This window comes from Lagopus leucura, unplaced genomic scaffold (genome assembly GCF_019238085.1).
Source record: "Lagopus leucura isolate 7727_CA_CO unplaced genomic scaffold, USGS_WTPT01 Super-Scaffold_100157, whole genome shotgun sequence".
Classification (NCBI taxonomy): Eukaryota; Metazoa; Chordata; class Aves; order Galliformes; family Phasianidae; genus Lagopus; species Lagopus leucura.
The window spans coordinates 269,589-286,813 of record NW_024962334.1 but is presented as its reverse complement, the minus strand read 5'-3'; the positions used below and the strand labels follow the sequence as shown (position 1 = coordinate 286,813).

General features: G+C 41.2%; 1 protein-coding gene across 4 annotated transcripts in view; it reads right to left on the bottom strand.

Annotated features, from left to right (window-relative positions):
- Positions 1–17,225, bottom strand: part of EGFR (epidermal growth factor receptor) — a 147,597-nt gene that overhangs the window by 33,607 nt on the left and 96,765 nt on the right. For 3 of the 4 annotated variants that reach the window (XM_042889336.1, XM_042889337.1, XM_042889338.1), the window contains exons 2-10: positions 11,601–11,752; positions 9,571–9,757; positions 8,545–8,679; positions 6,474–6,542; positions 3,663–3,781; positions 2,426–2,567; positions 1,480–1,596; positions 805–931; positions 632–705 (exon numbers count right to left, since the gene is read on the bottom strand). In XM_042889336.1, coding sequence (XP_042745270.1) covers positions 632–705; positions 805–931; positions 1,480–1,596; positions 2,426–2,567; positions 3,663–3,781; positions 6,474–6,542; positions 8,545–8,679; positions 9,571–9,757; positions 11,601–11,752 — 1,122 coding nt within the window. Of the gene's footprint in view, positions 1–631; positions 706–804; positions 932–1,479; positions 1,597–2,425; positions 2,568–3,662; positions 3,782–6,473; positions 6,543–8,544; positions 8,680–9,570; positions 9,758–11,600; positions 11,753–12,093; positions 12,237–17,225 lie in introns of those variants that run through there. The other variant, XM_042889339.1, reaches the window with a different exon arrangement.

The following is a 17,225-nucleotide window of genomic DNA, read 5'->3' as shown; positions in this document are numbered from 1 at the left end:
GAGATAAAGAGAAGTGGACCTGGAGTCATATCCACAGGCTCTGACATTACATTTGTTTTATAACTGGATGAACAAAATTACTTTCAAGTTGATGCCTGTGCAAGATTGCAGTCAAGCACTCTCATACTTTGTGGCTCTTGGCCACTTTGTGCTCATTTCCAGGCAGGGCTCTTTGGGCTGGAGAGAGTGTCTCCATGTGTCTCCATGTGTCTCCATGAGGATGATGCAAGAGAGTGAGCATGGCTCCCTAAGGAGCTGCAGAAAGGTTTTCCACAAATAGAAACACTTGGCTATTTTCAGATAGAGTGGCATGCCCCTGAATCACCACACACTTCTTGAGTAGCTGAGAATTGCTTCTACTTTTAGTCCTCGGTAGGGCAGACAATTCAGTAGGAGGGATGATCTGGAAAAACCAGAAACATCCAAGGAAATCCCTGGATGGGAGGCAGGGTGGGTATAATACTGGCAAGATGCTGCTGACCTCCAGTGTGAGCAGTGACCCTACAAGCTCAGGAACAGAAACCATTTGCCTGCTCTTCTGCTCACAAACTTTGAGAACTTTCTTCTTCTTGCTTTAGGTTTTTGGCAGTACCACTCAGATAATATCTCATGCTTAACCCATGTCACTGACCTGATATTTCTTTGACTGTTCTGAAGACATCCAGCTTCTTAGGGTCAAGGGGTAGTGTCTTTGTGAAGGCATCCCTGAAACAAACAGAAGGAGGTGTTGGGAGAAGAGTGAATCAGCCTGAATTTCTCCCTAGTCCCTCTCTTCCAGTCCTCAGTGACCAGCAGGCAACTCACCCCAGAAATGCAACAGGAAGAATGCTGACATCCCCGTTGATCTTTGTACAGTTTTTGAAGGAGTCGATGTTTGTGGCGTTTATGGATAGGATCCCTTTAAGTTCACCTATTCCAATGCCATTGCACACTGTTAAAATAGGGACACAAAAGTTTGGTAGAGAGAAGCATCATCACATGTAAGGAAACACATACTAAAATACTGCTGTTCAAAAAGCTTGGTCAATTCTACCACTGTAAGATCAGTGTCACAAATCTTTTGCCTATTGTTGCTTTTCAGAAATCACAAAAGGAAAAACACTTCTCTTTTGCACACCTGTACAGCCCTGGTCTTTGCATCTCCACACACACATTCTGACACATGCCCTTCTCTTTGTCCCATTTTCATTTTATTCCTGTTGATGAGAACTGAGAAGACTACATAAAGGATTCTGATGTGTGGGATACACATTAAGTGCAGTTTATCTGTGTAAGCACATTTGCAGCATATCCCAGCTGAAGCATGCGCTGCTGCCATGCTTCCTGAGAAAACAGCCTGTCAAAACTTCAAACTAGCAGTGGATATGTGTATTGAATTTGCACTTCGAGGGCTCAATTCAGTTCAGAACTCCATCTATTTATTCTAATAAATCATCTATCATCTCAAAGCCTTACTGTTTCACACCATGCTTTTTATACCTTTGCTGCACAGCCCATCACATTTTTTACACTTCCGAACGCCATTTTCTTCCACTTCGTAGGTATCAGTGTTGCATGAGCGAACACAGGAGCCATGATCTGTCACCACATAGTTGTCTGGAAAAACAAGGATGACAGAGAACACTGAAAAACAAGAGACATGTACCGGAGGCGATACAGGTACTTCAATACTAGGAAAAATAAGGTTTTTTGACCTTTGGCCATGCATGAAACACAGACATTAATTATTAATTTCCACATCCTTTGAAGATAGACAGACATAGAGTGCTATTACCATTTTGTAACAGAGGAGAATGGTCACAGAAGAGTGAAACAACATTGCAAAAGACAGATTCCAAGCACTGTTGTTATTTGAATCAATACACAGCCCTTTTGAACCCTCACTTTCACACATCCTTCCAGGCTAAGGGCAACAATGAACCTCAGAAAAGGATACCAGGTTTATATGCTGAACTCTCTCTTACACTTAAGTCTTATTTGTCTAAAAGACCATGGTCATGGAAAACCTTGAAAGAAAGAAAGCATCTGTAAAGGAAGCAATGATCACAGGAGTTCTCAAAGAGTGTTTAAACCAATGACTTTCCATCTGTACTAAATAAGAACCAGTTAAGAGTTGGTACTGTGTCAGTAATACACAGGATTGTTCCCATATGTCTTTTCTGGCCATTGAGTTGATGATTCTATTAAGATGCTTTTCTCTCCATTAAGAAAAAATCCTCAGAAGTCAAAATTTAGCTGCTAATAATCAGAGTAGTTGACGGATTCAGAAAGATTAAAAAAGGCTGATTGTCTTCATAAGCCATTTCTGACTCTTGTCACTTGTTCTCAGTTCCCAGAGGAAATGAAGAGAATAGGAATGTGCTGGGCTGTAATGCAGAGGGTGACACAGGTCTTTCTCTTCGGCTGCAAGCTGAAATGAACTTACGTGGACATTCCCTCACACAAGTGGCTCCAAAGCTGTATTTTCCCTCGGGGTTGACATCCATTTGGTAGGTGGTGGGGTTATAGAGGACCAGTGGGGGACACGTGTCCTTGCAGGTAGCATCATCCCGAAACTTGCGGCATGCCTGTCAAACAACAGCACCCATTAAAACGTTACAAGGTCTTTACATTAGCTGTTTAAAAACACTTCTGTGAGCTGTGCTGCTTCTCACCTAGCTCTAATGGGAATCCTGAGCATCTCCAGGGCTGGTCCCTAGTGCTTAGGATGTGAAAGGTTACTTCAGGTAGGGCAATTTAGTATGACATTTGAAAAAAAAAAAAAAAGAGCAAATGTAAGGTTTTCTTGTTCTGAACAAGAAAACTTGGCACTCTGGAGAAGAACTGCTGGGATTCACATGGGAACATGGGCGAATCTGCATGCCTCAGATGAAATTTTCCCTACAAGCCGTAACCAGATCAAGACAAACAGTACTTTTCTTGGCCAGCCACTTTTTAATAACCTCAATCAAATCAAGTTCTTTCCTGCCAATTACTGACTTTTGTGGCTGAATATTAAAAGGAAGCCATTCTATTTGGCTGCCGGTAATGAACAACTTAGAAGCTCTTTATGAAGGATAAGTTGGTTCTTCCAACCCAATCCAGCATTAAATTAATAATCAGTCCCTTTTCCCCTTTATTTGTCCCTGGTTTTCCAGATGAGACAGAATAACTCTTCCTTGCAAGCCAGTAAGATCATCCTAGCTATGCAATTTCTTAGGGTGGCCAGAATACAGATAACAGCAACAAGACACAGACTGGACAGTTTCTGTGGGAATTACATGAGCATCACTTACTTCAGAATTAAATTTAGTGCAAAGCCAGGGACAAGTTAAAAGCACAGCATGTATTAACCCCTGAAAACTCTTGTAGACAGACAATAACATTTTTTATTCCTAAAAAAGTTGGATTTGCCCTTTTCCCATCCACAGCACCAGGGACCCCAAAGTTTGTAGCAACTGAGAATCAGGCAGGGAAACTTTGTTACTGAAGACCAGTGTTGAAAGGTTTGTGTCCTCTTCCCTGCCTGTTCTAGAGATGGCTTGCTCCCATTCCAAATGGCATCCTACGGGTCAGTATATCTCAGAAGCTTCCTCAGATGGAAGAAGGTTGCAAAACATTCAGCTGCCTGCCTGCTCCTCTGTTTAGGGATTTAAGCACTGATGAAGCTGTAGCATCCTTACCAGGCAGTCGCTCTCCCGAGGTCCCGTGCACCCTGCAGCACACTGATTGTGGCAGCAGTCACTGGGCACCTTTCCTCTGCACCGCCCAGAGCATTGCTGGGCACAGATGACTTTTGTTACTGAAAGAAAAAAAAAGAAAGAAAAGAAAGAAAAGAAAGAAAAAGAACAGAAATGAGGAACGTTTAGGCTGCAATGAGATCAATAAATGCAGAACAACCATCCGATGCAGTATCTGTGCTAGTTCCCCCATGTTCTGCCCACAAATCAGGCAAAAGCTAGGAAGGGTGAGAGCTGGTGTGGGTGGTGGCAAAAAGAGGATGTATACAGCTCTTGTGGGGTGCAAAGCACTCTGTTCCAGATCAGCAAATCATGTCCTGCTTAGAAAGAGCATCCAGGCCCCTTTGGCATCGCTGTCTGAATCGAGAATAACTCCACGGAGTCAGGCAACTTTCAGCTTGGCTCTGCTTTATTGAGGTAACCTGCTACTACTGGTGCTAGCTTTCGGAAAAACAACATGACAGGAGAACTGCCAGAACTCTGGGCAATAGTGGGAAATTATGTATCATTGGTGCGGTCTTAGGATTCCTTTGATGACTAAAAATATTTCTGAAATTTGGAGAGAGAGGGGACATCCACTCAGTAAACTGATCTCATATGAATACAATATTATTTTCTTTAAGCTTCAATTCCTTGGCCAAATTTTATCTTCATTACTCAACTTCCTCAGGGTTTGTACCAATGTAACCCGAAGGAAAAGCTAATCCTGGATCAGCTTTTAACAGGAGAGGAAAAGCTGCCTGCAATAATTTTTTAGATCCAGATATAATCTCAATTTGAATATCAAAGCAGATAGAATAGTAATCATAAAAATAATTTAAAAAAGCACAACACCACGAAATGCAGAAATTAATGGATAGTGTATGTCAGTACCATGGGCCAAAAGTGGTCTGCTTTTTCTCCACAATAAAATCACTGATCAGCACTCAGGCAATAGGGGACTGAGTCCCCAACAGAGAAAGTGGGGGATTGCTAGTGTGCTTCACTACAGCACCCTGAGCACCTGTACAGTGCAGTACTGCTACCAGCTTCCCTGCTGGGCAGAAATTAGTTACAACACCACCAGGAAATCCTATAAGTCAGAAATAGATGGTTGTTAACTAACAGAGAGTTATCAGAAAATGCAACCTGATACAGGTACACAACCATCACTGTTTTTTTTTTCCCTAAACCACACTATATTTTTCCATTATCCATTTTTCTTGTATCTTGTAAGCAACATATTGTCTTTTCAAGGAAACACATGATTTGCACAATACATATTAGCTTCTCTGGCAGCAACTCCTCTGTTCAAGCAGAAACGGGAAAAAAAAGGTACGTTGTTCAACATGGACAGCATTTTGATACAACTTTTTCATAAGCATCAGCATAGGAGTAAAACAGCTCATCACTTTGATAGCTATTGACTGAAGCTTCCTGCTGGAAACATGTATCATGGCAAACATTTATATTTCGTACAGAACATCCCACATTCATCTAAGGGGAAAGACACATAGCAGACCAAACTTCCCCACATATGAAAATGTGGGATACATTTTCAGCTGCTCAGATTCTCAAATGCTTCAAGAGTAGAGCCAAAGCTTGCAAATGGTTTCATTTTATGTACTCCACATAACCCTCCTGAAGCCAACAAGTGTTTGCAAATGCTGGAAGTCTGCAGGATTGTGATATGATCTTTTGCAAGCCCCTGGAACAGCTATTCTGTCTTAGTGGTGGGGAGCACTGTCCTTGAAAGCAACTTGGTGAGCTCAGCAATGGCACAAGAAAAAAAACCAAGCTTGCAGCCAAATAAGAGAGAAAGGCTCTACATTTATTTTTCTGTCAGCTGTAGAAGCTGTACATACTTGGTCTGACGCTTAGAAGCATGAAACTTAGGTTTAAGTCATTATTTACAATGGAAAATGTCGCATTCGTTTGTGTAAGTATAGCAAACTTTCCATTGAGCTTTACATGGTTATGCAAAACTGGCAAGCAAGAGAAATTAGAAACTGTGTTTTTCCCCAATTATTATAGAAAAAGAAAATAATGAAGTATAAAGAAAACTTTCCTCCTCACTCTTTACCTTAGGAGAAATAAAGTCTTGCAAAATCTCAAGCAACTCTGATTGCATGTTACTCTTGTAATTTCAGGAAAATAGGCTACCTTCAAAAATTTGAAGTAAAGCATATGCAACAAAACTGAACAGGCTCACAATCACAAATATATAAATGTACAAACTAAGAAATAACTGAGTGTTCAAAAGGTCTTCTGAGTACAATACGTAGTGCTATTGCCCACATGATGGTGACATTGCTTGTGTCTACAAACAAACTTGTTTGTGTTCAAAGTGGAGCTGGATACTCTTTGAGCTCTTTGAGCAACATGATTGGATTTAAGTAAGTTGTCCCTGCCCAGGGCAGAGGGTTTTGACCAGATGACCTTGGATGGTCTCTTCAATCCAAATCATTCTGTGATTCAATGATCCTCATGACTGAGGTTTTTTTTCAGAGCAGGAAGGCCATATGTGCACATGTGTGATATAGACTTGTTTCAGACCCATTGCCACTTATCATGCCTACTAAGACATGACAAGACTCCTACTAAGGAGAAGCAAGCCATGTGTTGTGCTTCAAGGAGCATGAGCATAGGAGGACAAAGAAAGGACAAGTGTAAAACACATGCTGCTCAATTGCCAGGTAAATTATTCAGTAGGCAGAAGATTACTATGTCAGATTGTAGCATTCAAGATAATTCCTAATTAATCTGCACACTTACAAGTCTGGCAGTTCTGCTCACCAGCACCCCAGCAGTGGTCTTCTGTGCAGTTCGGATGGCACTTCGGACCTAAAACATAAGAGTGGAGTATTATAAAAAACGCTGTTTAAAATCTGGGTGACAACACCATATGTGTCACAGGAAACAAAACCTTGAGCCTTCACATTCTGTGTTCAGAAATTTTGAGTGCTGGAACTAAAATCCTTATCTGTTGTTCATAGTTGGTTTCCTTTGTGCAGTACTACAAGACTCCTCATAGCAAGCAAGTGCAATACCCTGCTGATCCGGAAAGACAAAAGAGGAGTATTTTTCCCAGGTACAGGAATTTCAGCAACTGCCCTTCTGGCTCTCAGGCTTGGATTTGCATAAAGCTGCAAGTCACTACTGGCCTGCATTCGGGCATGAGACAGATGCTTGCTGCAGGCCATGTGGAAATGAATGTTTCTGAACAACATGTTTCTAAGAAGAAAACAAAACCAACTGGATTCACAGGTAACTGCCAGCTACTCCTGCCACAAAACAATTTGACTTGTCTGAACTACGCTCTCCTCCCGCTCTCAACCAAAAACATCCCTCAGCATAGGTCTATGCTGTCACTGGAGAGGCATCGGGACAGATGTACACCTTCAATGTTCAGCACTGGGTTCTTGTTGCTAAGCATCCCTTTCTTATCTGCTTTCCTCCCTCTTCCTGCTGTGTGTACTCTTTCTTTTTTTTTTCCTTTTTTTTTTCCCCTTTCAGTGTCAAGCAGTGTCCCAGAGAAATAACATATTTTAGATTACAGGATCACTACCACCATTGACCATAAGTGGCTGTCTATGCAGACTAATCTGGAATTCACTACACTGAAGAGACACGTCATATTAGAGTAATTCCTCCTGCTAGTGGCACGTGATCCCCCCCCCGTTCACTGCTGATCACATAGCTGAACAAATGTCAGTACTTGTCCAGGAGTCGACTGATTTGCTCTGGGACTGAAGAACTATGTTTTTTTCCAAAGTTAAAAAGTTAAAGTTTAACTTTCCATGATATTCAGAGCCAGGATCCTGTGCTGACTTGCACTGTTTGCAGCAATGCTAGGTTACATTCAGGCTCTGCAGCAAATATGTCAACACAGAAGTTGTCGATTACACAACTAGAAGATAAAGAAAATATGTTTCCCGCCAGTTTACAGTGCCAGAAATGAAATGCTCAGAAGTGAAAATAAACTCCTTTCCTTGAAGCAACAGGGGATTTCACAAGAACTCACAAGGCTCAAGGATCCAGGCTCTTCTCAGTGACATCCAATGACAGGACAAGGGGCAATGGGTGCAAGTTGGAACTCAGGAACACATAAATATGAAAAAAAACTTCTTTACAGTGAGGGTGACAGAACACTGGAATAGGCTGCCCAGAGAGGGTTTGGGGCCTCCTTTCCTCCTTTTCTGGAGACATTCAAAACCCTCCTGGCCTCGTTCCTGTGCGATCTGATCTAGGTGTTCCTAATTCAGCAGGGGGATTGGACATGATATCTTGCAAGATCTCTTCCAATCCCTGGTATTATGTGATTCTGTGATTAGCTTGAGCCTACCTTAGGCATATCCTACACAAACTTCTAAACACATGCGTATCTTCTTGCTCAGATTTATTTACCTCTTATAATGACATTTTCAAGGATTATTCATGCATCACAAAACATAGGAGTTTTTTTTACAGCACTCTTGATAGAAAATTGTGCCTTATTGCAAAAATGTGAAGGTGCCTGTATAGCTGCTTTAAATTTAAAGACTCCTGGAAAACATGCAAGTGCATGTTATTCTCAGTTGTGTGGCTATCTTTGAAAAAAAGCATTCATAAGGTACTGCATGGAATCAATAAAAATTTCTTTGAGCTATGAGTTAAGGACCTAGACATGACAAAACATTGAATCTCATGTCAGTGATGAAGAACTGAATGGATTTCCCTCAGAACTGGATTTGATGGCTCTGTGTATAAGAACTGGTGGATATGAAATCCAAAGCTGAGAGTTTGGTTGCTGGCTCTTCTCTCTGAAATGAGGAAGCTCATAGCATTTTGGTAAATTAATACTTACAAGAAGAAAGATTGCTTGCAAAGTCAAGTACTGTGAGAGGCTTCCTGCTTGTATCGATGATGTCATTCCACAGAACAGTGTCCATGTTGCACAGTTTGGGATTGTTGCTGATTTTAACACCTCCATTGAGAATTTCTGCCATGAAGAAAAAACACTAATGAGTGAAGCACCTTTCTTAAGTTTTTTCCCTCTCTCTGTGATTTAAAGAAAGGAAAACAAAAATCAGATTTCTTCATTTCACTCACACTATGCTGACAACCTGCACAGCACAGACACACTTGAAGCGCAACCAACTCCAGGCTCAGACTGACAGGTTCTGGAGGGCTACCTGCTGTTGGATGCCACTGAGAAGCCACTACATATAGCTTTTCACACAGTGACACGTCCAGAGGCCACTGACTTTGGCAGACATAGCAGAAGGTAATGTGTTTTCACCTGCTTCAGCTCATAATTGAGTCTCCTCATGCAAACAATTCCTTTCAGTGTGTGCTGCTACAAAGTCTGTAATAAATCGGTATGGCAGAAGACTGGGCATATCGCCTGTTCTGCCATCCGCTACAGTGCCTCCACTGCAGTGGTTGTGATCTCTGATAGAGAGTGAATTAGGCATCTGCTAGCACTGATGGTTTGCACAGCCTGACCCATCAGCCAGAGACCGTATGAGACCCCAACTCTGCAGCTCTTCACATACCACCAGCTCCCACTGGAAATTAACAGAAAATAGTAAATTACACTAGAATTAAAAAAAAATAAGAAGTGATGATTCTTTTCCATTTTGGGGATACAAATAAATTTCAGCATCCTATTGATGCTTTGGACTTCGTGTCCTTTTGTAATGGCAAATTATGAACTTTCTTCATGTTCTGAAAAAGGCTGTACAGCTGGAAAGCGAATAGAAAAACGGAAAACTGCACCCAGTTTTTTAAGCATTGACTTTGAGAGCAGATCTTCAATTTGGTCTTGATATCAATAATTTAATGGTCTAAGTTTACTTACGGGTGCCTCCACCTTTTGCCCTGGTCTCACCTGATAGCCGTTTCATCGGCAGCTCTCGAAGTCCCTGGGTTTTATTCATGTGGTAATTGGATAAAACTGCCAGGGCGAAAGAGTTGTCGTAAAGCACATTCCCTCGGATAATCTGGAGGTTTTCTAAGGGAATAACGTCCACCATGTTAAGTGCAATGAGCACATAGCCTGCAACCTCCTGTATGGTCTGAGAGAAGAAACAAGACACTTAATCCACAGCATTTATAAATCATCTTTCATTCTCTTGACAAGGTTACTTTCCTTCTCCCACTCCCCCAATGCAATCTTTGAATTTTAATGAACAAAAAAACAGTCTCAGAAGAACTAAGTAAATTGGAGAACAAGAAGGGACTACATGAAAAACGGAGCTGAAGAAATGCGTCTTCATGTTTGTATTTTGTGCTTGATTGACTGTGCTAAGCAGGTATAAAATGACCCTAAAAGTAGCTACCAGCTGGTCACTACCTGTATCTTGTTCCCAAGCAAGGGCAAGTAGGCATACTTAGAGGATGCAGGAGAAGAGGGCAAGCACATATGATATGCTAACTGTGTATGATGCTTTCTCTGAATATTTACCTTCAACCATTTGCAGCACAGACACTTCACCTGATTAAGTCTTATACTTTATCTTCTATGCCTCTTCCCTAACCAGCACTCTAATGCTCAACAGAGGGGAGGATCAGGCAATCACCTCTCAAGCGATAGACGTTTACAGGACAACAAGACAAGTGAAACGCTGACCATGGCTGTAGGTTAATTCCTGTCTTGTACTGTGAAATGTGTGCATTTCTATCTTCTAAAAAAAATCCCTGCAAATGAAAAAGCCCTCAGGCTACTTAGGATATTCTTCTCTTCTATGAAGTCTATTAGTGAATTTTCAGAAGACTTGTTATGTTCCTGGAGACACTGATCTTCATGGCCAAGCAGTGCTTGGAAAAAAAAAAAGGCAATACCATCATATTTATAACCTGTATGTCTGAAACAACTATTTTCTGATGTTCATGCTTGCTATTGCAGTGTTTTTCCCTTTCTTTGTTCTGTGAGGAGGAAAGCTCATGAAAATTTCTCTAAACTCAGATGACTGACCTGCTTATTTAGATCCATCATAGAAGAGTTCTTGGTACCAGACACACATTTTTCATGTAAAACATGCATTTTCTCCTTCCGCCTTGTTCTTTGTAAACCTCCTAATCTGACATACCAGGGATGCCAAAAGCAAAGCATTTAAAACTTCTTTAAAAACATAAACCCTAATGTGCAGTGCTGCTGCCACTAGTGCATTCTGACAGGGGGGAGCAGAACTGTACCCTTTACCCAGTGTCTGTTGGTGGGGAACCTGGAGGTGCCAATGACAGACTTCTCCTCCTCATGCTCTGGCTGCATTTTAACATCCATCCTGTCTGTTCTCTTCCCAGTTGGCTGTGGTAGCTCATGCAGTTGTGCACAGAACAAATGTTGTGATGGGAATAGTCTGTGTGTTAAGTGCAGAGGATTACCTTGAAGGTCACAAAAAGCACACAGCTGGTGCAGAATGCAGCTGCCTGCTTCCTTGGGACACAGGTGCTGATAGATGGTGAGGCACTCACCATCACATGTGGAAATGGATCACAGATTGCAGAGAAGGGTAACAGCCTCCACACATCAAAGCCTGCGATCAGTGATTGCCACTCACTTTGCCATTTGCTTTGCCCTATCATATAACAAAGACTTTTGCCCTCTCAGAGGGAGACAAAGGGTAAGCATGTGATAATTTCTGAAAATTACAAATCCATCTGCAACCAAAAATAGGCAACCAAAATAGGTCGGGTCAATACTTGAGAAGCTATTTCTCAAAGTAAATGATTTTGTGTAATTGGGCTGAGCATAACCTGCAGCCTACAGACATGTTGTGACTGTGATTTGCAATATCTCTGACAATTACCGTTCTTGGATCACTACAGCATTTTATAGATAGATAGCTGATCCTTTGCACTCAGAAATGCAGTAAGATTCCTTTACCGAAATAAGCCATGTTGGCCGAAACCACTAACCTTAAGGAAGGAGAGGTCACGGTTATGCTCCACGTAGGTAATCTCCAGGTTACTCAGTACCACTTCGCAGTTGTTGTACATTCTCTGCAGGCTGGTGAAATGGTCTTCCACGTGCCCCAGCTGGGTCAACTTGTTATTTGTCCCTTGACAAACTGTGGAAGAAAGAAGAAAGCTTCACGAAGGAAATCAAGATCAGCTACAGAGAGTTGAACAACTCCAAAACTTGTTGCCCATCCAGTTTTTACAAGAATCACCGTAACTGAAGCATCAGCACAGTGAGAAACACAGATGTGTCTAATGTGCACGAACCTAATGGCAACAGCACTGAGAGCATACAATATTTCCTAGGCAAACAGATGCATCAGCATTATAAACAGGCAAGCCCCAGAAACTCTGCACTCATCCACCAAACATTAAAACATCTTTATGTTATTGCAATATGGAGGAAGGGAGAGTAATACATAAATAAATCCTATAGAAGACTTCAAAACACCTTTCAGGTAGAAAACTTCAACCCAACTTGGCTCTTGGGTGGGATCAAAAGGAGGCCTTCATCTCATCATTATTATAATGTATGTCAGGCCTGATCTCAAGAAATTATGCCTTCACAGAGCCATAATTTTGAAAAACACCAGTTACAAACTGCAACACCATTGTATGGGTTGCCATAAGGCAAATAACAAATATACTTGACAGAGCTGGATACAAGTTTCAGAGGGAAGACACCTGTTAAAGATTTACCAAACAATTGATGTTTCACTAGTAGGAAAAAAAACTTAATAATCAATGATAAAAAACATACTTATCCACTGCCAAAACCATTCATTGAACACATGTTACTTCTCAGTACAGTCATCACCATTAAGGAGCTACAGTGACGAACTACAGACGAAATACTCTTCATCTGTGTTTGAAACAGGTCATTCACTTACATTCTTCAGTTATTTCTCATTATACATCTACATAAGCATTATTGTATTTGTGATCAGAGTAGCAGCTGCACGTGGGAGCAGCTTAACACGGACTGCGATTACACCACCTACAAGAGCATCAAGTGTAGAAAATGACCCTGTTTATATTTGCCTCAAATTTCTGTAATGGATGAGAATTTCCTAGGCAGGATTTTCTGCTCCAGTTTCAAAGTTAAGTGTTTAAATGTGTTCATGTTTAAAATCTGCATCTGAGTTCTTTTGCATATGGGGATCACAGATTATTAGACAGAGACACAGGACAGGTCTTATTCTGTGGCATGATCATATTTCGAGTGTATAAAGTTAGAAAAATTTTCACATATTGGTCTGCACTGGAAAATGCACTGCTGTTGGAGATGCGAGTAAAGAGGCTTTGCACTGTTGGAAAAGTAGGAGTCCTACCGACTTCTTCTGGAATTTTAAGCAATGTTATTGTCCAGCTTTTGCCCAGGGATTAGGGAAGAACACAAAACTATGCAGAAGGTGCAGTTTTTACACAGTTTTTACAGCTTGAATTTAAAGACGGGTGGAAAGAGCAGCCCTCTATGGCCTTGTCTTCCAGGCCCATGCCTACCATCTACCAACATCATCTCTGTGGAACCAGAGACAACCAGGTCACCAAAACGAGCCCTAGGGAAACAGCTTGCCTGCAGATCTATTCGCTTGAGATCACAGAAGAGCCAGAACTCTGAAGTTGGCTCAGTTGACCCAAAAAGCACAGCCTTTTTCACTGCTTTCTAGCTCTGACACAGCAGGCTGAGGGCATGGTTCCTCACGCACTTCTCCCTCTCTCATGGGACTGCTCAATGAATCGTGCCAAAGAGTTGATCCAAACCCCTAATAGTGCAGAACAATAAATAAGTAAATGAAATGAAGGCTTTTTTAGCTCAAGAAAGCTTGTCAATTTGGGTCACCGTGGTGTTCCATGTACTTCTGTATTGCAAACAGCTCTTACAAGGAGAGGGAGAGGGCAGGAGTACATAGTCAGCAGAAGGACCTTGCCAGTCTGTGAGGTCATGAAAGGAAAAGTAGACATAACAAGCTCTGAAGAGGCTTCAGGTTGGTCCACCAGGACTTGCTATCTTCCCCTGTCCTATGAGGACAGACAACTTTGATGGCTTCCTACCAAACATGTTTTAAACCATATGCAAAATACGTCCCCTCCATCAGGCGCATCATGTCCTCTATGCAGTAAACAGAAGATAAAGGACGAACGTTTGTTAAGATCTGGGCAGCAAAAGTAAATAGTTTGCTTCTGTTAAGATTTCAACAGTATATGGCCAGCAGCATTCTGACCACCCCATAGCAGCTCCCCTCATAATTTTTTGTTTGCTCAAATACATATGGGGCCAAACACTTATTTGCCATAAAAAGATCTAAGTGCATAAAAAAAGTTAACTTAGTTACAGTAATACCGACCAGATGAGCACTAGGGTCATAAGTAGTATATGCTGAGAAAGTTGAATCAAACAGAAGAACATAAATCCATGGAGCAATGTTACTGAACTCAGGCTAATCTGCTGCCCAATTTCCCAAATAAAAGGTTTCGAAAGAAAAGAGAATGACTTGCTTAATAATAATACTACCTATAATAATACTATCCTGCAATTTCTCTTCTTATGAAAACCATGTTCTGAAAAGATACATGCTATAATTATCTGCATATAATACATGCATGAACACTATTCTGGCCAGAGGGGAAAAGAAAAAAAACAAGACAAATTACAGATCAGAATCTTCAGAAATAGGCAATGCAGACTGAGACTGCACGTATCAGGTAAACATAGCAGGTCATTTCTTCTAGCCTATGCTGAGCATCTGCACGGGTCAGCAGGCAATAGAGGCAGTCCAGCACAGTGTAGTACTGGCTGCCTCAGCAGAGGTCAAAGGGGGGCACGTATGCATGAATGGATGGAGGAATTATGATTTAACATCTGTTCAGATTGATCTATTTGCCCTCCAGAGATTTTGATGCCAGCAACATTTATTATATACTTTTGTTTCAGTGGGTAACAGAGCAAACTATCCATTGTAAGAAGAGGAGGGAATGGATCCTTCCACAGTACTGCTGAGTAGTGTGGTAGCATACTCTACACAGTAAATCCCCAATGAGGACATTACGTGTGTCTCCAGCACGTTTTAGATAAACATGAGAATGAAGAAAAAACTGAGAAGTTTTCTGATAGCAATTCAGGGTGAGATTGTTCCCAGGCAGAAGGAAAGCTGAGATCCAGATCTGAAAAGTGGGCTGATCAGTAAAAGAGGGAAGTTTTGCTCTGAGATGCTGTGTTACTGTAACAAAAATGCAGCCAGTGTGGAAATGTTGCTGCAGGGCAACAATGTGGGACACCAGGGAGCAACTTCATTTCTATGGGATGTTATTCTTAGCAAACGTACTGGGTTTCCTAAATGTCAGTGTAGAGTCAGCGTTGAGTCATTTACAGCATTACCTCCACAAATGGCCTAAAAGTAATGCTTGCTCCCTACTGTACCTCAAACTGAGCTGCAAAGTAGAATTTCTAGGTGATGCAACCTCTGCAACCCTCTGATTCTTCATCTTCTAGGACTATTGGAAAGGTCATTGGTTTCTGCTGAGTCTATTGCTGTGCAAACAACTAGGGTGAAACGAAAGCATTTCCTAAACTACATTTTTCCACAGGCAATTTTAGGGGCACAGAATGCACCCAACCCTCTGCAATGCCAAGTGATTATATCCTCCCAAATTCATTCAATCTCAAATTAAATAAGCTGGTCCCTACAGTGATCATACTGGTACAAGAGAAGTCTGTTTTCTACTTCTCAGAAAATCTCTGATTACTGAAGCACCAATCCTGTCATGCATATTTGTCCCACACTTGATGAAACCCTGGAGAATGCTCTGAACCCAAATTATTACCAATCCCCAAATCATCAGTTGTTTCTGTTTGTGTTTTGACTGATTTACCCTCTTGCTGCTCTGACACACACACTGAAATAATAACTCAATAAGGCAATTTCAGAGACATGCAAGTCCATTTCCATGCTTCGTACACCACTGATAGCTCTACTCCACATGGCATAATAAACATATATGTTTTATCTGCATCTTTTCCAGCCACTAATGATAATGCAAAACCTGCAGAAAAGAGATTTTTTTGCTTAATCTGCCAGAATATTTCTAATAAGTCCTTTCTTCTCACTCACTTGCAAGTTCATTTTTGATTCATTTCGGCATTTCTTGGAAGAGCAGTACCTTGCAGGGGTCTTGTTCCAGATGCAGAGCTGCCTCCAGAGGTCAGGGAGGAAAATGAGTCTCGGTCTTCTAACATCAGTGATGCCCAATACTAATTCACCTTAACCAGAGTGTGGAGAAAGAAACACTTCAACTGAACTAGAAACATTTTGTAAGAAATACTGATCAGCATGCTTAGGTATGGGCAATCACAGATAGGAATGGCTTTGTGTTGATGTATTCGCCCCTTACAAGGGCATCCACTGACCTTTTAGAACTTGATGATCTTTGAGGTCCCCTCCAACTCAAGCAGTACTCAAGACCCTACTAATTAAGTGAGGATCCCCTCGTGTATTCAGGCACAAATCTGGACAGGTCTTGTACGTTAGACTTTTTTTTAACCAATCCCAAAGCTCTCTCTTACTGCTATTGAACAGCTCCCCAAAGGCCCTCCAGATAGTTGTGGAAACCTGGTATGTGCAGAACTAGCACTGTTAAATGATTGAGATAACGGCATTTAAGATTATGAGGCAGAATGAGAGCAGATAACTCATTTGTAATAATTAATAACTATTTCTGCAAAGAAAACAGGAATGAAAAGTCAAAGACTCAAAAAAGAAAGTGACATTTTGTTATATGTGATTATTTATATAGTAATACTTTACATATTCCTCAACGTTAGACAGAGACGTGATGGAGAACTTCCTGTATTACTGAGTTTGAGTGCATTTTTCATACTGAGTCAGTTTCATGGGGGTAGAAAGACTACATGACACAAAAAGAAAAAGCTGCTGTAATGTGCTTTGAAAAGTTGCAATATGGAAAGGAAAAGCTAGAAAACAAGTGAAGAGTGCTCAGATGCTGGCAGATGTTTTCCCTTGAGAACAGTGGTTGCAAATGTATACAACAGCTAAAAAGACCAGCCTAATGTCAGCACTTGGGCACTGGAAACGTCACCACAGAATACAATCATTTTTGCACATACTCAAATTTGGCAATTCGAAGCATCATGAAAAACAGCCACATGTGGCTGTTTTAAATCCCTACTCAAAAAGAGTAGTTTAGAGTAATGTAACTACTGAGATTAATTCAGATTTTAGGCACATTGGGAAAAAGCAATGATAAGAGCTCTTAAAAATACTTTGACAGAAGCTAATCCTAAAAGTGACCCAAAACTAGAGCCACAGCAAAGAACAAGATTATGCTCTAAAAGAAAACTTTTCCAGATGGTTTCTTACTTCTATTTACTTGATGAAAGTAACTTTTCCAGCTAAATCTAAAGTCTCCCCTGCTCCGATTAGGAGTGGAGATCTGCCCTTTGATGGCAAAAGTCACATCCTAAATTGTAGACACAGAGGCAGCTTGACAGACGGATGATCTGATTGCCTGTATCTCCGTCTAAAAGAATAGGTAATAACATTAAAAAATCATCTTGCTCCTCAA